This window comes from Pholcus phalangioides, unplaced genomic scaffold (genome assembly GCF_987345545.1).
Source record: "Pholcus phalangioides strain wild (caught in Gottingen) unplaced genomic scaffold, Ppha-v1.0 ptg000172l_1, whole genome shotgun sequence".
Classification (NCBI taxonomy): Eukaryota; Metazoa; Arthropoda; class Arachnida; order Araneae; family Pholcidae; genus Pholcus; species Pholcus phalangioides.
The window spans coordinates 3,074,335-3,092,698 of record NW_028301637.1 but is presented as its reverse complement, the minus strand read 5'-3'; the positions used below and the strand labels follow the sequence as shown (position 1 = coordinate 3,092,698).

Sequence of the window (18,364 nt, the reverse complement as noted above, 5' to 3'; positions counted from 1 at the left end):
TGTCATCAATTCTGAAATTATTCTGTCACAATTTTGAAATTATTCTGTCATCAATTTTGAAGTTATTTCTGTCACCAAGTCTGAAATTATTCTGTCATCAATTTTTTGAAATTATTTCTGTCATCAATTTTTTGAAATTATTTCTGTCACCAATCTGAAATTATTTCTGTTTCTAATTTTGAAAATATTTGTCAGTAATTCCTTATATAATGTCAAATAACTATACAATGTTGGGTGTCTTTTTCTCTAATTATCAGCGTTAGGAAATCAGTGACGTTAATGAATTTTTCCAATATTTTTTGCAATTTAATTGAGTCTCCGATGCTTCTAGAAATTTCTCTAAAGGTAAGATTTAATTTTTAAATGAAAGAAATTCTTTCAGAGCGTCTAGAGAAATCAAGAATTATTGAAAAAACGAATTTTTTAGAATTAATTAATTAAAGTATTTAATAGATAAGACTTTTTGTAAATCATGGGCATTTCAATAGTTTCCATGAAATAACAGAGAATAAAGCCTTCGATTCTTCTAGAAGTTTCTCGAAAGGTAATATTCAACCTCTTTTTATAAAATGTTTTGATTCTGGAGTCAGACTGTCTGGTCTTCCAGCGTATTTTGACCATACATGGTCATGGAGCATCCACGGAAATCTGTCGGTGTTTTTCGAATGTTCCAGAATTTCACCAACATCGGGGTTGGCTATAAAAGCCGTAGGAAAGAAAACCAATCACCATTTTCGATTGAGACTGTGCATGTTGAACTGCTCCTAGTGGATTTCTCAATTCTATCACTGAAGTACTACCTAGCATTTCGCTATGGCTGCTCCAAAGTTGGGTAAGCGATACCTCTTATGTAGTGGTTCTCAAAGTGTGTCTTGCGGCTTGCAGGGGCGTCACGATATTGATATGTGCCGTTTTTTGCTTTGAAGATTTCACTCTTATTTTTTTTGTTGGGCTATTGTGGGGAGCCGAGGGTAGACGTTGACACGGGCGACAAAAGTTTGAGAACCACTGCTTTATTGACTCATTATTCATTGCTGATGATTGTAATTAGTGCATTGACAATTTCCTCAATCATTTTGTTCAGGGAAATATTATTTATTGAGTTATCAGTTGTTTCGTTTTCCGATTCATTTTTCTCATTTGCATTTATTAGACTCCATACTCCAGTTTAGTGCCACGTAACGAAATTTATTTGACGTCGAAAGTGTGTATATATATACGTATATATATATATATATTGTTCTAGTTGCCATATTTGCTACAAGAGTTTTTTTCCATTCAAATGAAAAATTATACAGCTTTTGATTCTGCGGAACACCGGTTGGTAATCCTTGTGTTTTAATGCTGGTCAATATGAAGGAATAACTAATTAATTGATGACATAATAAGTTCAGTTTTGATGTGTACTGCATTTATTCGAAAGTATATTAAATTTTATCGGTTATATCAACGATTGTGTTTAAATATGCTTCATTAATTTCTTATTTTGTTCGGTTTAAACACGAATGTCGACCAGAAACATTCATTTGCGAATATATTTACCGTTGACTATTACTGAGAAGTCTGACAATCTTTGGTTGCATTTGGATATACAGTAATAACTTTGATGAGAGCGAAATGTTTCTTTTATTCATCCGCCTGATTGAATTTCTATTATGTTACAGTAGATGAATGTAAATATGAATGTAAGAAACGTGTAAACAAATTATTGACAAGAACTTGAGCTTAATTCATTTTAGCTCGGGTGAACTTCAGAGAATTTATTTTTTTCACGGCAGCCGCTCCTCAAACACCTGCCATAGCTCCCCTTTGAACTGATTTTTAATTATGACCCACCACAGCCAAACAAAATTTATTTGCCGTTCAAAGTGCGCTTATTGTTATAGTTGTCATATTTGTTACAGAAGTTTTCTACATTTTAATTCAAATGAAAAAGCTCAATAATTTTAACCGAAATGAAATGTTGCTTCTGTTATACATCGGTTTAATCAACTTGATTAAATTTTTAGCATATCTAACCTGTTCTTACCTGAGTTTATTAAATTAGCCCTATAGTGATTTTTACGATGGCAATATATTTATATTTATCACTGTGATCCCCCTCCTATCCTTAAACATCAGTCGTGACTTTCTTTTCAGTTGATTTTTTTATCTGTGGCAGCCCCTTAAACACCTGTTATGTGTTCTCTTTCAGTTGATTTTTATCTGTTGTCCCCTTAAACACCGTGATATAGCTTCCCTTTCGATTGATTTTTATCTGTTGTCCCCTTAAACACCGTGATATGGCTTCCCTTTCGATTGATTTTTTTCTGTGGCTCCGCTTAAACACTTGTTATAGCTTCCCTTTCAGTTGATTTTTATCTGTGGCCCCGTTAAACACCGTGCTATGACTTCATGACTTCGCTTTCAGTTGATTTTTATCCATGGCCCCACATAAACACCTGCCATGTGGCTTCCTTTCCAGTTTATTTTTATCTGTGCTTCCCCCCACCCTTAAACACCTGCCGTGGCTTTGTTTTCAGTTGATTTTTATCTGTGGCCCCGTTAAACACCCTGCTATGACTTCATGACTTCGCTTTCAGTTGATTTTTATCCATGGCGCCACATAAACACCTGCCATGTGGCTTCCTTTCCAGTTTATTTTTATCTGTGCTTCCCCCCTTAAACACCTGCCATGGCTTTGTTTTCAGTTGATTTTTATCTGTGGCCCCGTTAAACACCCTGCTATGACTTCATGACTTCGCTTTCAGTTGATTTTTATCCATGGCCCCACATAAACACCTGCCATGTGGCTTCCTTTCCAGTTTATTTTTATCTGTGCTTCCCCCCTTAAACACCTGCCGTGGCTTTGTTTTCAGTTGATTTTTATCTTGTGTACCCTTAAACACCTACTATGCCTTCCCTTTTAGTTTATTTTGATCTGTGGCTCCACAAGTGTTTACACCTGCCATGCCTTCCCTTTCGGTTGATTTTTATCTTTGGTCCTCTTTCAAACAGCTGTGATGGCTCCCCTTTCAGTTGATTTTTATCTGTTGCCAACCCTAATTACTTCCAATGGCTTCCCTTGCAGTTGATTTTTTCTGTTATCCCCTTAAACACCTGCTATGGTTTCTCTTTCAAACTTTTTTTATCCGTGCCTCCAATTAAATACCTGCCATGACTTGCCTTTACGTTGATTTTTACATGTGGTCCCCCTGTCATGTTTCTCTTTCCAAATAATTTTTATCTGTGGCCCAATTTAAACACTTCCCATGGCTTCCCATTCAGTTGGTCTTTATCTGTGCCCCCCCCCCCCCCAAACATCTTGCGTGGCTTCCCATTAAGTTGATATTTTTATCTGGCTGTGCTTAAACAATTGTAATAGCTTCTCTTTCAGTTGATTTTTATCCGTAGCCCACCTTAATACTTCCCCCACTTGAATAACATCAGTGCTGCAAGAAGAATCAATGGCATAAACAATTTCAGAATTAGTGGAAAAAGTAATTTCAGAACTAATGGCAGAAATAATTTCAGAACTTCTGAAAGAAATAATTTCAGAACTTCTGAAAGAAATTATTTCAGGATTGATAGCAGAAATAATTTCAGAATCGGTAATAGAAATAATTTCAGAATTGGTAACAAATAATTTCAGCAACCCAGGATGATGTCACTCTTCGCTATCTGGACGAAAGTTTTTCTAACAGCTCGCTGATGTGAGATGCGGGGAACAGAACCCACGTCTTCTCACTTGCCGGGTGAGTCCCTAGACCACTAGACCAGTGGTGCGCAAACTTTTTGAAGAGCGACCCCCTTTTGACCAAAAAAATTCATCGACGATCACTACGTATGTTGACCATAGACATTCCGATTTTTTTTGCCAGTAAATGTGCTGTCCCGAAAGCCCTTTTGGGAACGCTTGTTGCGATTTTAATTAGGCGATATTGACTTCCAAAGATATTCTATTTTTTCAATATCATATAAATATTTAATTTTTTTTTTTGATGTACTTATGTGTCCCCAATGCAAGATGGAAGTGTATGGTCCTTGATTTTCGTATACAGTGTGACTAAGAAAGAATCATCCGATTTTAAAATCATTCTACACTTGATATCGACCATAAACAAAAATTGTTCACAAAACGTAGACACCCCCCCCCCCATATTCACATATTACTTATCATTCTATTTTGGGTTTTTAATTTTCAAAAAATATAGCCTACAATTTTGAAATCGGGCTCCAAGTCACCCTGTAAAAGTACTAACGATACTGTCCGCCGCATGCCAAAAACACGAATGTACAAATTTTCCTTTTTTTTCTTATCAGCCCTTTAGATACCTCGTTTTGCTCTCTAAGTTGTGCCTTAAACACGAATGTGAAACACAAAGAAATAATTTCAGATTTAAAAAATACTTTTCAGATTTCTAAATAATATTTTAATTATTACTAAAAGAAATAATTTTAGATTTTAGAATTCAGTTTCAGAAAGAATTTTAGATTTTAGAATTCAGTTTCAGAAAGAATTTTAGATTTTAGAATTCAGCTTCAGAAAGAATTTTAGATTTTAGAATTCAGCTTCAGAAAGAATTTTAGATTTTAGAATTCAGCTTCAGAAAGAATTTTAGATTTTAGAATTCAGCTTCAGAAAGAATTTTAGATTTTAGAATTCAGCTTCAGAAAGAATTTTAGATTTTAGAATTCAGCTTCAGAAAGAATTTTAGATTTTAGAATTCAGTTTCAGAAAGAATTTTAGATTTTAGAATTCAGCTTCAGAAAGAATTTTAGATTTTAGAATTCAGCTTCAGAAAGAATTTTGGATTTTAGAATTCAGCTTCAGAAAGAATTTTAGATTTTAGAATTCAGTTTCAGAAAGAATTTTAGATTTTAGAATTCAGCTTCAGAAAGAATTTTAGATTTTAGAATTCAGTTTCAGAAAGAATTTTAGATTTTAGAATTCAGTTTCAGAAAGAATTTTAGATTTTAGAATTCAGCTTCAGAAAGAATTTTAGATTTTAGAATTCAGCTTCAGAATGAATTTTAGATTTTAGAATTCAGCTTCAGAATGAATTTTAGATTTTAGAATTCAGCTTCAGAATGAATTTTAGATTTTAGAATTCAGCTTCAGAATGAATTTTAGATTTTAGAATTCAGCTTCAGAAAGAATTTTAGATTTTAGAATTCAGTTTCAGAAAGAATTTTAGATTTTAGAATTCAGCTTCAGAATTAATTTTAGATTTTAGAATTCAGCTTCAGAAAGAATTTTAGATTTTAGAATTCAGTTTCAGAAAGAATTTTAGATTTTAGAATTCAGTTTCAGAAAGAATTTTAGATTTTAGAATTCAGCTTCAGAAAGAATTTTAGATTTTAGAATTCAGCTTCAGAAAGAATTTTAGATTTTAGAATTCAGTTTCAGAAAGAATTTTAGATTTTAGAATTCAGCTTCAGAAAGAATTTTAGATTTTAGAATTCAGCTTCAGAAAGAATTTTAGATTTTAGAATTCAGCTTCAGAATGAATTTTAGATTTTAGAATTTAGCTTCAGAAAGAATTTTAGATTTTAGAATTCAGTTTCAGAAAGAATTTTAGATTTTAGAATTAAGTTTCAGAAAGAATTTTAGATTTTAGAATTCAGCTTCAGAAAGAATTTTAGATAGAATTAATTTATGAATTACTGAAAGAAATATTTCAGGCAATGAAATAACTTTTTTTTCGTTAGAATAACAGAGGGAAGAATTTCTTGCGAAAATTCATAAAACGTCGAATCATTTGAGTCGCACCACGGTCATTTTCTGCACACGAGGGCTAATTAGACCGGGACCTACAATTTAATGCCGAAGAAAGGCTTGTTTTTTACACACATCGAGATGTTGGTGCGCTAACCCCGCGATGGGACTCCCTGCGGTCGCAATTTTTTGCTGCGGTCAAGTCGCCGTTTTTTGTTTCGTAAAACGTCGGAAATTGTCGTTACATCCGAGGGCGGGCGAGATTTTTTCATTTGCACACATTGACGGTAATAATAGGCTCATTAACAATATTTTCCATGAGAATCGTTAAAGAGCGTGAATTATTCACGTAATTACCAGGGTGTGTCGTCACAACCAAGGTTGTTATAACCGATTTTAACTGTAGGTTTGTTCCTACGACCTACTGTTGATTCTAAAATTGAAATTTGGAAAATTATTACGAAGAAGAGCGCGAAATGATAGGCCGCACCCCCGCCCCCTTCCCCGAGAAATAATATTCGAGGGTCATACAACGTAAATTTATATCTTTTTATTATGCGGAAAAGAAATTTATTCTATATCATGTAAATTATACATGCTCGACTCATGGCTAACGGGTCAAATTCGTCCCCTGTGTGATGTGGCCCGTGATCTCAAAACTTATTTTTTTTAAATAAGCTAAGCGGTACGTACCTAGATAGTTTTATTGACCTGCGGCACGCTTACAGAGCGTGACCGTGACATATTTGCAGATCACGTAACCATAGGCGGAGATAGACTAGAAAGTCTAGGGGTGGGCCCACGGTGATGATGATGATGATGATGTCAATTCATATATACCCATATACATTAGATCAGACGACTCCACCTTTGACGCTAGGGGGAGGGGCCGCCCATACACTTAACTGACTTGGTTCTCTGTTCCAGATCACGCCCCAGCACATTCTCACTTCAATTAAGTTGTCCGCCACACATTTCTAGATTACTTAAGCAGGGCTGGAACTGGATGAGAAAGGCTGGAAAAGGTGGCAACTGCCCATACTGAAAACTTTCCTACAGGAAGACCTTTCGCGAGCCGGATGGAACCTCTTAGTGGGTCGTATTTTGCCCGAGAACCGGAGATTGTGCACCTTTTGCTGTATACAGTAAAACCCCTCTTAACGCCCCCCCCCCCCCCGATATGCGGTCACCCGTCTTTTACAGACAAATAATAATTTCCCTGTATATAAGTAAATATGCTTTTCAAATTACCCTTCATTAATTCACCCCTCCTTTTATGGCCGAAATTTTTTTGTCCCACCGGTTCGGCAAAAGAGAGGGTTTACTGTATATTGTTGTGCATATTACAATAATGATGTAAATACAGGGTGTCCCAATAGGCGTGCAGCATCAGATTCCTGCAGAATTGTGTTAAAGAAATTCAAAAAATTTGAGCGAATGTTAATTTGTTGTTCTATCAGCACATAAAGATGGGGGAAAATATCTATAGCTCATATTCATTTTTATGTATTTTAATAAATTAATTGCACTGTTTGTATTCTTTTTTTATCGTGAAATTTAGTGTCTTGTTGTTTTCTGCAGTGCTCTTGTTGTTAGTCGCGGCCGTTGTGGGTGTTCCCGCTACCGCAGTTTACATCAAATGCTTGACCTTATCATATGTGCAATGTCCCTGCGGTGAAAGTGGACATGAGATCAATGTCCTGGCTGAAGAGTAAGAAATATTTGATACATTATTGGAAGCATATTAACAAAGCTCACATTGATACTAGTAGGGGGAGAGGTACTAGTATTGGTCGCAATGAGTGGACGAAATGAGCCATTTTTGGCCGAGTTTTTGGTGAAGTTCAGGATGAGTTTCACCTTCGTCTTAAATTTCGTCAAAATAACCGCCAATGTTGACGTCACTGCGACCAATCACGTGATTCTAAATTTCCACCTTATTCGCATGAATGTAGAGTTGTTAATATGCATCCCGGGTGCTTCTCTTTCACATGATCTCTCTTGGCGTATTTTATTTACTTCGCCATTCCGTGGCTCACTTTCATTCCCTAAATTTTTCATCTTTTCGTTTCTTTCTTTTCTTTTTAAAATAAGTCCTCTCTTTGCCTTTTTCCTTCCTTTCTTTTCTTTTTCATTCAAAGTAAGGCTTTTTAAATTGCTTTCTTTTTCATCACTCAAAGTCTCAGTCTTTTCTATCTCCCTTACTTTTTTCATTTCTTTTCTCTTTCAATCGAAGTCAGGCTTTTTTCATTCAAAGTCAGTATTTTCTCTTTCTTCCTTTTTCCCCTTTTTTTCTCATTCAAAGTGAGGTTCTCGCTCTCTCTCTCTCTCCCTTTTCGTTTCTTTCCCTTTTTTCATTCAAAACCAGTCTTGTCTATCCCCTACTTTTTCTTTCTTTTCTTTTTATCATTAAAAGTCAGAATGTATTTTCTTCCCCCATTTTTTCTCTCTTTTCATTTTCTCTTCAATTCAGTCCTTCCTCTCTCTTCCCCCTTTTTTCATTTCTTTTATTTTATTATTCAGTCAGGCTTTTTTTCTTTCCCCCTTTCTTTTTTCTTCATTTAAAGTCAGTTTTCCCTCTTCCCTTTTTTCTTACATTTTATCCATTCGAAATCGGGACTTTCTTTCTTTCTTTCTCTCTCTCTCTTTTCTTTTATTCTTTTTATTTCATTCAAAATAACTCTTTTTCTCTCCATTTTCTATTTTTTTACCGAATTCAAAGACAGGTTTTTCTCTCTCACCCTTTTTCTATTTAAAGTCAATCTCGTCTCTCTCTCCCTTTTACTTTCTTTCTTTTCTGTTTTTAATCGTAATCACTCTCTTCCCCCCCCCCCCCTTCATTTTTTTCCAAGTCAGTCTTTTCTTTCTCCTTTTGTTTTCCTGTCTTTTTTCATTAATGTCAGTCTCTTTTCCCCGTCTTTCTCTTTTTTTTTCATTCAAAGTCGCCTCTCCTTTCTTTTTTTTCTTCATTCGAAAAAAAGTCTTTTATTTCTCTTCCTTTTCTCTTCTTTTAATTCAAATACCGTCTATTCTCTTTCTCTCTCTCTCTCTCTCCACCCCCCCCCCCCATTTTTTTTACAGTTTTTCAAAAACTTCAATTGCCGTTTAATAGTCTTCGTATTCTATGGATACGATATTTGAATGTTTCACAATTTGTGCGATGCGAAATCCTGTATTGTGACCCCCCCCCCCCCAACCTTGTCAGAAGCATGAATGTGCAAATTTTCACTTTTTGGACTTATCAGCTGATTGGATACCTTATTTTGCTATATGAGTTTTGACAGAAACGCGCATGTTTAACTGCTACTGAAAAAGCATGCTATAAAGCATTAGGGAAATGACACTCATAGAGTAACATGGGTAGAGTAACCATTCAAACGTAATTTCCCACGTTTCGAAACGTGGAAATTACGTTTTTTGCACATTCATGTTTTTGGCATGGGGGGGAAAGGGATATTATTTACGTTATTTGACTGACAAACAATGTCATTAATTCAGCTGTTTGGCTGTCGATCCGACCGTTGATTCCCTTACCGTGAAGAACTGCCGACCATGCGACGTTGCTGTGTTCGACCCTTGCAGTAACTACACCAACTGCGCGACTTGCGATCTCGAGGCGAGATCTTGTGCCACGTGTCCTGTTGGAAAGATTGGAAAATTCTGCGACGTTCCTTCAGGTGAGAAATGCAGTATGATCATTTCTTTTCAAATATACTTATGGACACTAATGCATATTTTAAGCACGAAAGAAAATATATGGAGTAGTTTTTAGCAGTACAATTTTTTTTTCTCTTTTCGTATTTGATTTGTTATCCCATTTTTAACTGACGTTGCATTTGCGCAACGCTTCGTTTAAAATTTTGTTTCAAATACCTTTCATTCAAATTTTTGTATGAAATGAACACTTTTGGGAACAAATAGGTCTAATGAGTGTCATAGTATTTTTTTTTTAATTTATTCACAATGAAATTTGATTTTTTATGATTTTTATAAAATGAAATTTTCAGAAATTTTATTTCTATTTTCTATCTAAATTTTTTTTCTCCTGACCATGAACAGAAATAAATTTTTTAAAACTATAAAAAAATTATAATTTTTCCCCAATTTTTTTGTCACATGGTACATAAGGTATTATAATTATTAATTATTATGATTAAACTAAAATAATTAATTTGCATTAATTAGGAAGTTAATTGGAAACTTGCATTAATTAGGAAGTTAATTGGAAACTTGCATTAATTAGGAAGTTAATTGGAAACTTGCATTAATTAGGAAGTTAATTGGAAACTTGCATTAATTAGGAAGTTAATTGGAAACTTGCATTAATTAGGAAGTTAATTGGAAACTTGCATTAATTAGCAAGTTAAATGGAAACTTGCATTAATTAGGAAGTTAAATGGAAACTTGCATTAATTAGGAAGTTAATTGGAAACTTGCATTAATTAGGAAGTTAATTGGAAACTTGCATTAATTAGGAAGTTAATTGGAAACTTGCATTAATTAGGAAGTTAAATGGAAACTTGCATTAATTAGGAAGTTAATTGGAAACTTGCATTAATTAGGAAGTTAATTGGAAACTTGCATTAATTAGGAAGTTAAATGGAAACTTGCATTAATTAGGAAGTTAATTGGAAACTTGCATTAATTAGGAAGTTAAATGGAAACTTGCATTAATTAGAAAGTTAATTGGAAACTTGCATTAATTAGGAAGTTAAATGGAAACTTGCATTAATTAGGAAGTTAATTGGAAACTTGCATTAATTAGGAAGTTAATTGGAAACTTGCATTAATTAGGAAGTTAATTGGAAACTTGCATTAATTAGGAAGTTAATTGGAAACTTGCATTAATTAGGAAGTTAAATGGAAACTTGCATTAATTAGGAAGTTAATTGGAAACTTGCATTAATTTGGAAGTTAAATGGAAACTTGCATTAATTAGGAAGTTAATTGGAAACTTGCATTAATTAGGAAGTTAATTGGAAACTTGCATTAATTAGGAAGTTAAATGAAAACTTGCATTAATTAGGAAGTTAATTGGAAACTTGCATTAATTAGGAAGTTAATTGGAAACTTGCATTAATTAGGAAGTTAATTGGAAACTTGCATTAATTAGGAAGTTAATTGGAAACTTGCATTAATTAGGAAGTTAATTGGAAACTTGCATTAATTAGGAAGTTAAATGGAAACTTGCATTAATTAGGAAGTTAATTGGAAACTTGCATTAATTAGAAAGTTAATTGGAAACTTACATTAATTAGGAAGTTAATTGGAAACTTGCATTAATTAGAAAGTTAATTGGAAACTTACATTAATCAGAAAGTTAATTGGAAATTCACATTATTTGCAAAGAAAAACATGCTAAATTGATGTCCAAGTTTTTGAAACTATGTTATTTAAGTAACTAGTCATCATATACAGTGGAACTTCGGTTAACGAGCAATTCGCATAACGAGCAGAAATTTTGAATAAATTTTGACTTGGTTACTAGCAAATATTTCGCGCTTTATTTATTTTCACGTTATCGAAACTGACGGGTTTTTGCTTTCGCTCAAACACGTGTTATGGAATTGTGGGTAATATTATCCCCCAAAGTCTCCGGTAAGCGTGCCTCACTCGAAAAATTAACATACGTGCGAGGTGAATGCTTTTACGATACAAAACTAGATGTAGCATTGCCGCTGTGGTGGTCGAGTGGTTATAGTGCCGGACTCGTGATGCGAGGATCCGGGTTCGAACCCCACAGTGGTGGTCGGCTGAAGTTGGTTTTCTGTGGTTCCCAACTTCAAGGCGCTAATGCGAGCCGATCTCCCCGTTAAAAAGTCTCGCCACAGAGAGCAACAGTCCTACAACGGTAAATCATTCAACCATAACACTTCACTCATAGTTAGAAAAACTGGGGCAGATGACAGCACTACACATAACAAGCATTACACAGAAACAAACTTTACGTCAGGTTGCACCATACGTACAGGCACATTCCCGCATGTACCGATTCTTTGGGGGTTCCGCGGGGGGGGGGGTCCATGTGTGGTGTAGCAGTAGTAGGTAGGGCCTCCAAAAAATGGCTCGGGGATCCATGATGTTCTTAAGTCAGCCACCTCGTTGGGCAATTTGCCTGTTGTGGCGTTGTATTTGTATTTGTATTTGTATTGTAGACATGCGTATGTGCGCTTGAAGTTATTTTTAAAATTCTGATTGGAGAAAACTGTGGGCTGATTGCAATATTGAATGTGGGCATCTTTTTCCTCAGCCACCTCGTAGGACATTTTGCTTGTTGTGGCCTTGTATTTTTATTTGTGACTTTGAGGGTCTAGCTCATGAACAGGACTACTACTTGTCGAAGAGATTGTGTGCTTGGGGACCGTGTGCTGGAAGTGCATGAAAATGGCATTCAAGAACTAATGGTAAAAAATGTCTAGGAGTTGACGGTAGATGAAGAAATGGATCTTTTTTTGCAGGCACCAGCAAGAGTTTATGGTCGTTATCTCATCTGAGGAAAGGAGAAGTCCCTCACTTAAAATGAAATTAGAAAGATGTGCAGAATGTGGGAATCTTTCTGTGCGAAACTCTGTAGAAAAGAACCACCCAATTAAAGCTGTTGCAGTGTGCGAGCAATGAATCTGTCCAACGAACACTGCAATTTCCCATTTGGGGTCATTCAAGTATTACGTCAGCATCAGGGGAGGGGGGGGGTTTCGGATTTGCTGACTTTTGATGACAATGGGGGAAGGGGGGTTTGAAGGTTGCTTACGTTATCAATCACCCCTTTCTGAAGATATGAAATATTCTAAGCTGCTGACGAAATTTTGCTGACAGGGGGGAAGGGGAGGGGGGGTCAGTGTTTCGCGGACTTTTGCTGACAAGGGGGGGGGGGGGTCAAAAATGGTTGAAAATCTGCTTATGTAATACTTGAATGGCCCCTTTCCCAGGAATCCAAAAAAGTCAGGCAAAAGCAAGCGGGATTTGATAAGGTTCTTTTTGAAAGTCACGCAAAAACAGAATAAGTTCGCAAACAAAAGTGTCTTAAAATCTCTTTCGTCCTATAAACGATATTCCTCCTCTCCCTCGTCGTTTAGGGTAAGTTAATTTGTAAACATTAGAGTATTTTTTTTTTGTTATGTTTATTTATGGCGTTATGTATATTATTGTTTTTACTTATTGATTGAATGCCGTTTTTATTGGTCATTTCTATGTGAATTGTTGAACGAATTATCCGATTTTCCATTATTCCCTATGGGGGAAGTTTGATTCGTATAACGAGCACGTTGGTGAAACGAATTAAGCTCGTTAACCGAAGTTCCACTGTATATTAAAAAAAACTGTGCGATTTGGTCACGAATTGTAAGAGAGGTCAAAAATGGGGGTTTTAAACATTAACAATATAACACGTATTTCCACAAATTTCCAAACCATACACAAATGCAGGTATTGTCTAGATCAGTGATCTTTAACTGTTAGTCCACGGACCGATGTCGGTTTGTGTTATGTCCTGTCCACATCAGTTTCGATTATTGGGGTCCTACTGTATTTTGATCATGTTTTATATTTATCTTCGGTCAGTCAAAAAAATAGGTTCTGAATGTAAAATGACTGAACAAAAAACAACTGAAACTAATTTTTGGGTAAAATATTCATCATGTGTTTGAAAAAAAACCATAATGACAAATTTGTCTCGATTAAAGATCAGTCCGGATTATGGGAGTCCGAACAAGGGAGTTTCTACAGTATTAAAAAGTATTGTTATTATTATTTAATTCTGTTTTCAGTCGTTCATCCGAAACAGATGAATCGATTTGAAGAGTTTCAAGGATATCCTGAACGTAAGTTCTCATTTTATTTTCCCAACTATAGTAAAACTGATGCTTCGTAGGGGTGACCATACGTCCCGTATTTCCCGGGATAGTCCCGGTTTTTTTCTGTTTTTTTGGCTGTCCCGACTTTTTTGCGAAAATGTCCCGGTTTTTCACGTATTTTCCACGAAGCCAACTTGACTTCAAATCAACGATTAAAATTATCTTTCCAACACATAAATTATATTACGATAATTACGACTACAAACAAAAAAGAATATGCATCTCGCACATATCTTTTTGTCTTTTTTTCTTTTATTTTTTTTATAATTCACTGCAATTTGAAGTTGTAATTCATTTCCCGCGATTGGCGACTTTTCTTTGATTTTAGCACGAGTTGGCGACTTTGCTTACTTTTGGCATCGTTTTTGGCGATAATTAGCGATGTCCCGTATTTTCCCGTGTATCGAAGCTCAATTTCCCGTATTTTTCCTCGATTAAATATGGTCAGCCGAGTGCTTCGGAGCTTTCAACAGACCTTTCAACCTCGTCCCACAAATGCTCAATTGGGTTGAGATCGGGTGACTGGGGGGGGGGGCATTGAAGTAATTGAAATTCAGAATCATGTCCCTCAAACCAATCTGAGATAATTATAGTCCCGTGGGAAGGTACATTGTCCTGCTAGAAATTTCTATCATCTTCAGGAAACATGGCCATAAACGGGAGAACGTATTCAGCAACGATGGGGGGGGGGGGGGGGTAGGCCCTGTCATTGACGGATGTTTCCAATGAAAATAAGGGACCAAGAGTATACCAGCAAAATGCTATCCAGGCCGAGATTCTGCCGCTTGAACAGTTGTCATGTGGCATGTCGGATCCATGGCCTCGTGCTGTTTGCGCCACACGCGGATACTGCAATCAACGTCATAGAGAAGAAATCTTTACTCGTCAGACTAGACAACGTTCTTCCATTCATCAAGTGTCCAATTTTGGCATACTGTAGCCCACAAAAGCCGTTTTCTTCGATTTTGCAGTGAAATCAAAGGGACTCTTGTTGGCTATTAAAACCGATTCGTTCTAGGATACGACTTGTAGAGCGATGATCCTGAGTTAGTTGTATTGCACTGTAATTTGTAGCGTTGTGGCTCTTCTTGTTTTTGCACTGCCTGGCACCTCTTTCGTTTACAAACGATTTCCACAGACTATTTCACTCGAAGTTTTTTGAGAAAGAGAACTCTAGAGAAATACAAAGTTGCAATGGAGATACTGGAGATACTTGGGAGATACTGGAACTTTGAAGGCTGGGTGGCAACTGGTCAAATGTCGTGAGGCAGTTGAGTGTATTTTGTGTAATGTGCACTTTGTATACAATTGCTTTCGTGGCCCGGGGGATTTGAGAGGACACACACAATCGGTAGTAAATTACCTATGGCGATAGACCAGAGTTGTGCTCGATGTGAATGAATGAATGAATGAATGCCCCCTCCCCGAACAAGCAAACTGCAACGTTAACTGGTGCAGTTGACCAAAAGAAAGCATTTTATCAGCAAATCCGGTTTATTACGTTCAACGCACCTGCTGCACAGACGAGTCGAAGTTTGAGTGAGGGATGTTCCTAACATTTTGGCCACTGAGTGTACATACCTCTCGGTACATACACATAACTTGGTCCCGATGAGTAAAACGGTTCCCGATATATTCAGGAATAAAATGGAAACTTCACCCAAAATCGTAACCAATTTCCGCTGCATAGAAACGGTCCCTTTTCGAGTTTGTGATTTTATATTATAGAGCAGTGTTTCCCAAAGTGGGCAATATCGCCCCCTGCTGGGCGATGGAATGGTCCAAGGGGGCGATAGAACCTACTGATTTAACGTAGAATCCTATGGGTTTACTTGAGTTGGGGGGCGATGAGAGGAAAAAATTTCTGATGAAGGGGGCGATGGAACAAAAAGTTTGGGAGACTATGTTATAGAGTAATGTGTGTATTCACCAGCTTACTGATATCATGACTAAACAGATGATAGTTGAGATCTAAGAATTAAAGTAGTGCTCGATTTGTATTGATATTGCATTTTAATTTTACAGAAACTATGTTCTTATATATATGAAACTATTCAATTTCTTCCTCCCCCTCCCCTTCCCACAAACAGTCATCAATGTTGAAAACGGAGACAGGTACGAACACGACGGTAAGTGAATTTATGTGTTTTAATATGTAGGGTGACCATACATCCCGTATTTGCCACGAAATTCCCGTATTTTCACGTAATTTTCGCCGCCCGCCTATTTTTTGTAAAAATGTCCCATTTTTTGCATGTAATTCCAACGAAGACTCTTGAATTTGACTCTTGAAGTCAGAATTGAAATTATTTTTCAACTCATAATTTATATTATATGATAATTACAAACAAGAATATATATTTCATTTCACATTATTATCATGTTAAAAAGTTTTATTTTGTGGAATTCATTGTAGTCCACTGCGATTCACATTAGTGCTTCATTCCCTACCAATGACGATTTTCAGTGATTTTAGCAATAAAGTAGTTGGCAGTTTTGTTCACTTTTAGGCAATTATCGCGATAATTGGCAAATGTCTCGAATTTTCCATTACTTGGAAATCCTAATATTTTGTATTTTTCTTCAAGGAAATATGGTCAGCCTAAAGGTTTTTTGGATCACGTGATATTTTTCCTAATTCAGCGAAGGGTTTGAGGGACATGCAAACCGTATCCAACATGGCGAATTCCTCAGACGCCCATTGAGGAAACAGATCTAGGTTAAAAAAATGTAGAAATGAGGGGGATGGGGATTCTTTTTCTTTGTGATGGGCGACATGATCACATTCGCCCCGCATCACATCTTCTGCAAGATTTCGCTTTTTTCTCCTAAGGATGGATGTACCAGGGTTTCTTTCTATTTTGAAAAACTTAAATTTTAAAAACAAATCCCTTTTTGAAACGGGCAACAACGTCAAAATACTCAACACAAGGGTTGCAAAACTTTTTCAGTCCACGGGCCAGACATGCGGTATTTCTGCAACTCGCGGGCCAGAAACTTGAATGTAAAGAGTGACCATTTGACCCGTATTTAACGGGAGGCTCCCGTATTTTTGGCAGTCCCAATTTTTTTTTTTATAAAATGTCCCGTTTCTTCATCTATTTTAAAAAATGCTTACAATTAGCTAAAATTACTTAGGGGTAAACAAGGCTTGAAATTTCTCAAATCAAGAATTAAGATGATTATTTTCGTAACTTATTAATTATATTATGACTAATTATTATTACCATCATGTAAATATATTCCTCTAACCTATTTGTCGACAGTACGTTTAGTACGTAGTACGTGTAGTACGTTTTTGACAGAATTACTCATCATTTTCTCCGACTGGCAATTTTTCTGCAATTTTATACAAATGCAGAGGCTACAGAGGGCAAATTGCCCAACGAAGTGACTGAAAGAATTATGCCCATAAAAAATATGGATGTCAAATCTAACCAAAATAAAGCAATAGTTCAAAACTTCAAATGTCATTGACAAATCTATTGGCAACTTTACTTGCCTTTGAGAATTTTTCGGTTGCAAATGGTAACTTCACGTGACAAATTTTTTGGATGTTAATAGCAACTCTAGATGCCTTTGACAAATATTTTTGGTTGTAATTGGCGAAATTATTTACCCTTCATAATTTTTTTCGATAGTTGGCAACTTTGCTTTCATTTTTTTTCTGGCTTACTTCCTTTTCTTTAAAAAATTTTTTTTACTATAATTGGCAAACTTTATTTGCTTTTAACAATTTTTTCTTCTAAAAATCGGATCTTCGCGAGGCAAATTTTTTGGCACTAAATGGCAACGTTACCTGCTTTTGACAATTTCTTTTGGCAGTAATTGGCAACTTTACGTGTGCCTTGACAATATTTTTGACGATCTTCCGTATTTTTATGAAAGAAATATGGTCACCCTGAGTATTTGTTGTGTTCTGTGTATTGATACTTTCCTACCGGAACAACTTTCGCGGACTAGATGGAACCCATTGACGGGTCGTGCACCCCCTGCAAAACATCATCAAAAATTAAAAAAATAGAAAATAAAAAAATTCCATAATCATGAATTGATAAATAGTCATGAGTCCATTCACGTTCCGCCATTGACAATATTTTAGCGTTTCTTGCTGAAACTGGCAACTCCTCTCATAGCTAGCGAAATTTTTTGGCGAAAGTGGAAATTGCTCATAACTTTTTTTTTTTTTTTTTTTTTCGTGAAAATTGGTAATTGCGCCAATAGTTGACAATTGTCGGTATCCCGAATTCAGAACCCGATTTCATGCATTTTTCTCGATGATTGGCCGGCAGCCTAACGAAAAAGAGAAATTTTAGAAAATATTTGGCGCTCTGATGATAGTTTTTCCCCATATAACATTACGTTAACATTTAACAACGTAAATTAGCCACATACAGTCGACGTTCGTTATAACGACCTCCTTTGTTCCACGGAAAATGGTCGTTATAACGAACGTTTTCAAAAGCCACCATGGAAGGAAAATAAAACAGAATGAGGTAAGTGGGGGGGGGGGGCGCTTACCTCATTCTGTTTTATATCTGTTGTTGGGGGTATCAACATCATCCAATCGACTCGAGCCATGTTATGACTCACCCTGTTTCCAGTGAAGGCGCTACTTAACCACAGAGTATTCCGCATAGAAGTGTTTTATCTTTCCTACTCCAAGCATCGCAGGTCAGACCCGCTCAACGACGCATCTTGTCCATTTCTTTGCAAAAAGTGTGGGAGGCTGAGCCAACACCATCGACAGCAGAAGGCCTTCCACGCGAAGCTCGTGACGTCACTGAAGTAGATCATCTCACCTATAGCCATT

General features: G+C 36.1%; 1 protein-coding gene across 1 annotated transcript in view; it reads left to right on the top strand.

Moving 5' to 3' along the window:
- The first annotated feature begins 813 nt into the window (after window positions 1–813).
- Window positions 814–18,364, top strand: part of LOC149063385 (uncharacterized) — a 35,315-nt gene continuing 17,764 nt past the window's right edge. The window contains exons 1-5 of the mRNA XM_089255693.1: window positions 814–832; window positions 7,280–7,409; window positions 9,197–9,375; window positions 13,465–13,518; window positions 15,642–15,680. Coding sequence (XP_089111819.1) covers window positions 814–832; window positions 7,280–7,409; window positions 9,197–9,375; window positions 13,465–13,518; window positions 15,642–15,680 — 421 coding nt within the window. The remainder of the gene's footprint in view (window positions 833–7,279; window positions 7,410–9,196; window positions 9,376–13,464; window positions 13,519–15,641; window positions 15,681–18,364) is intronic.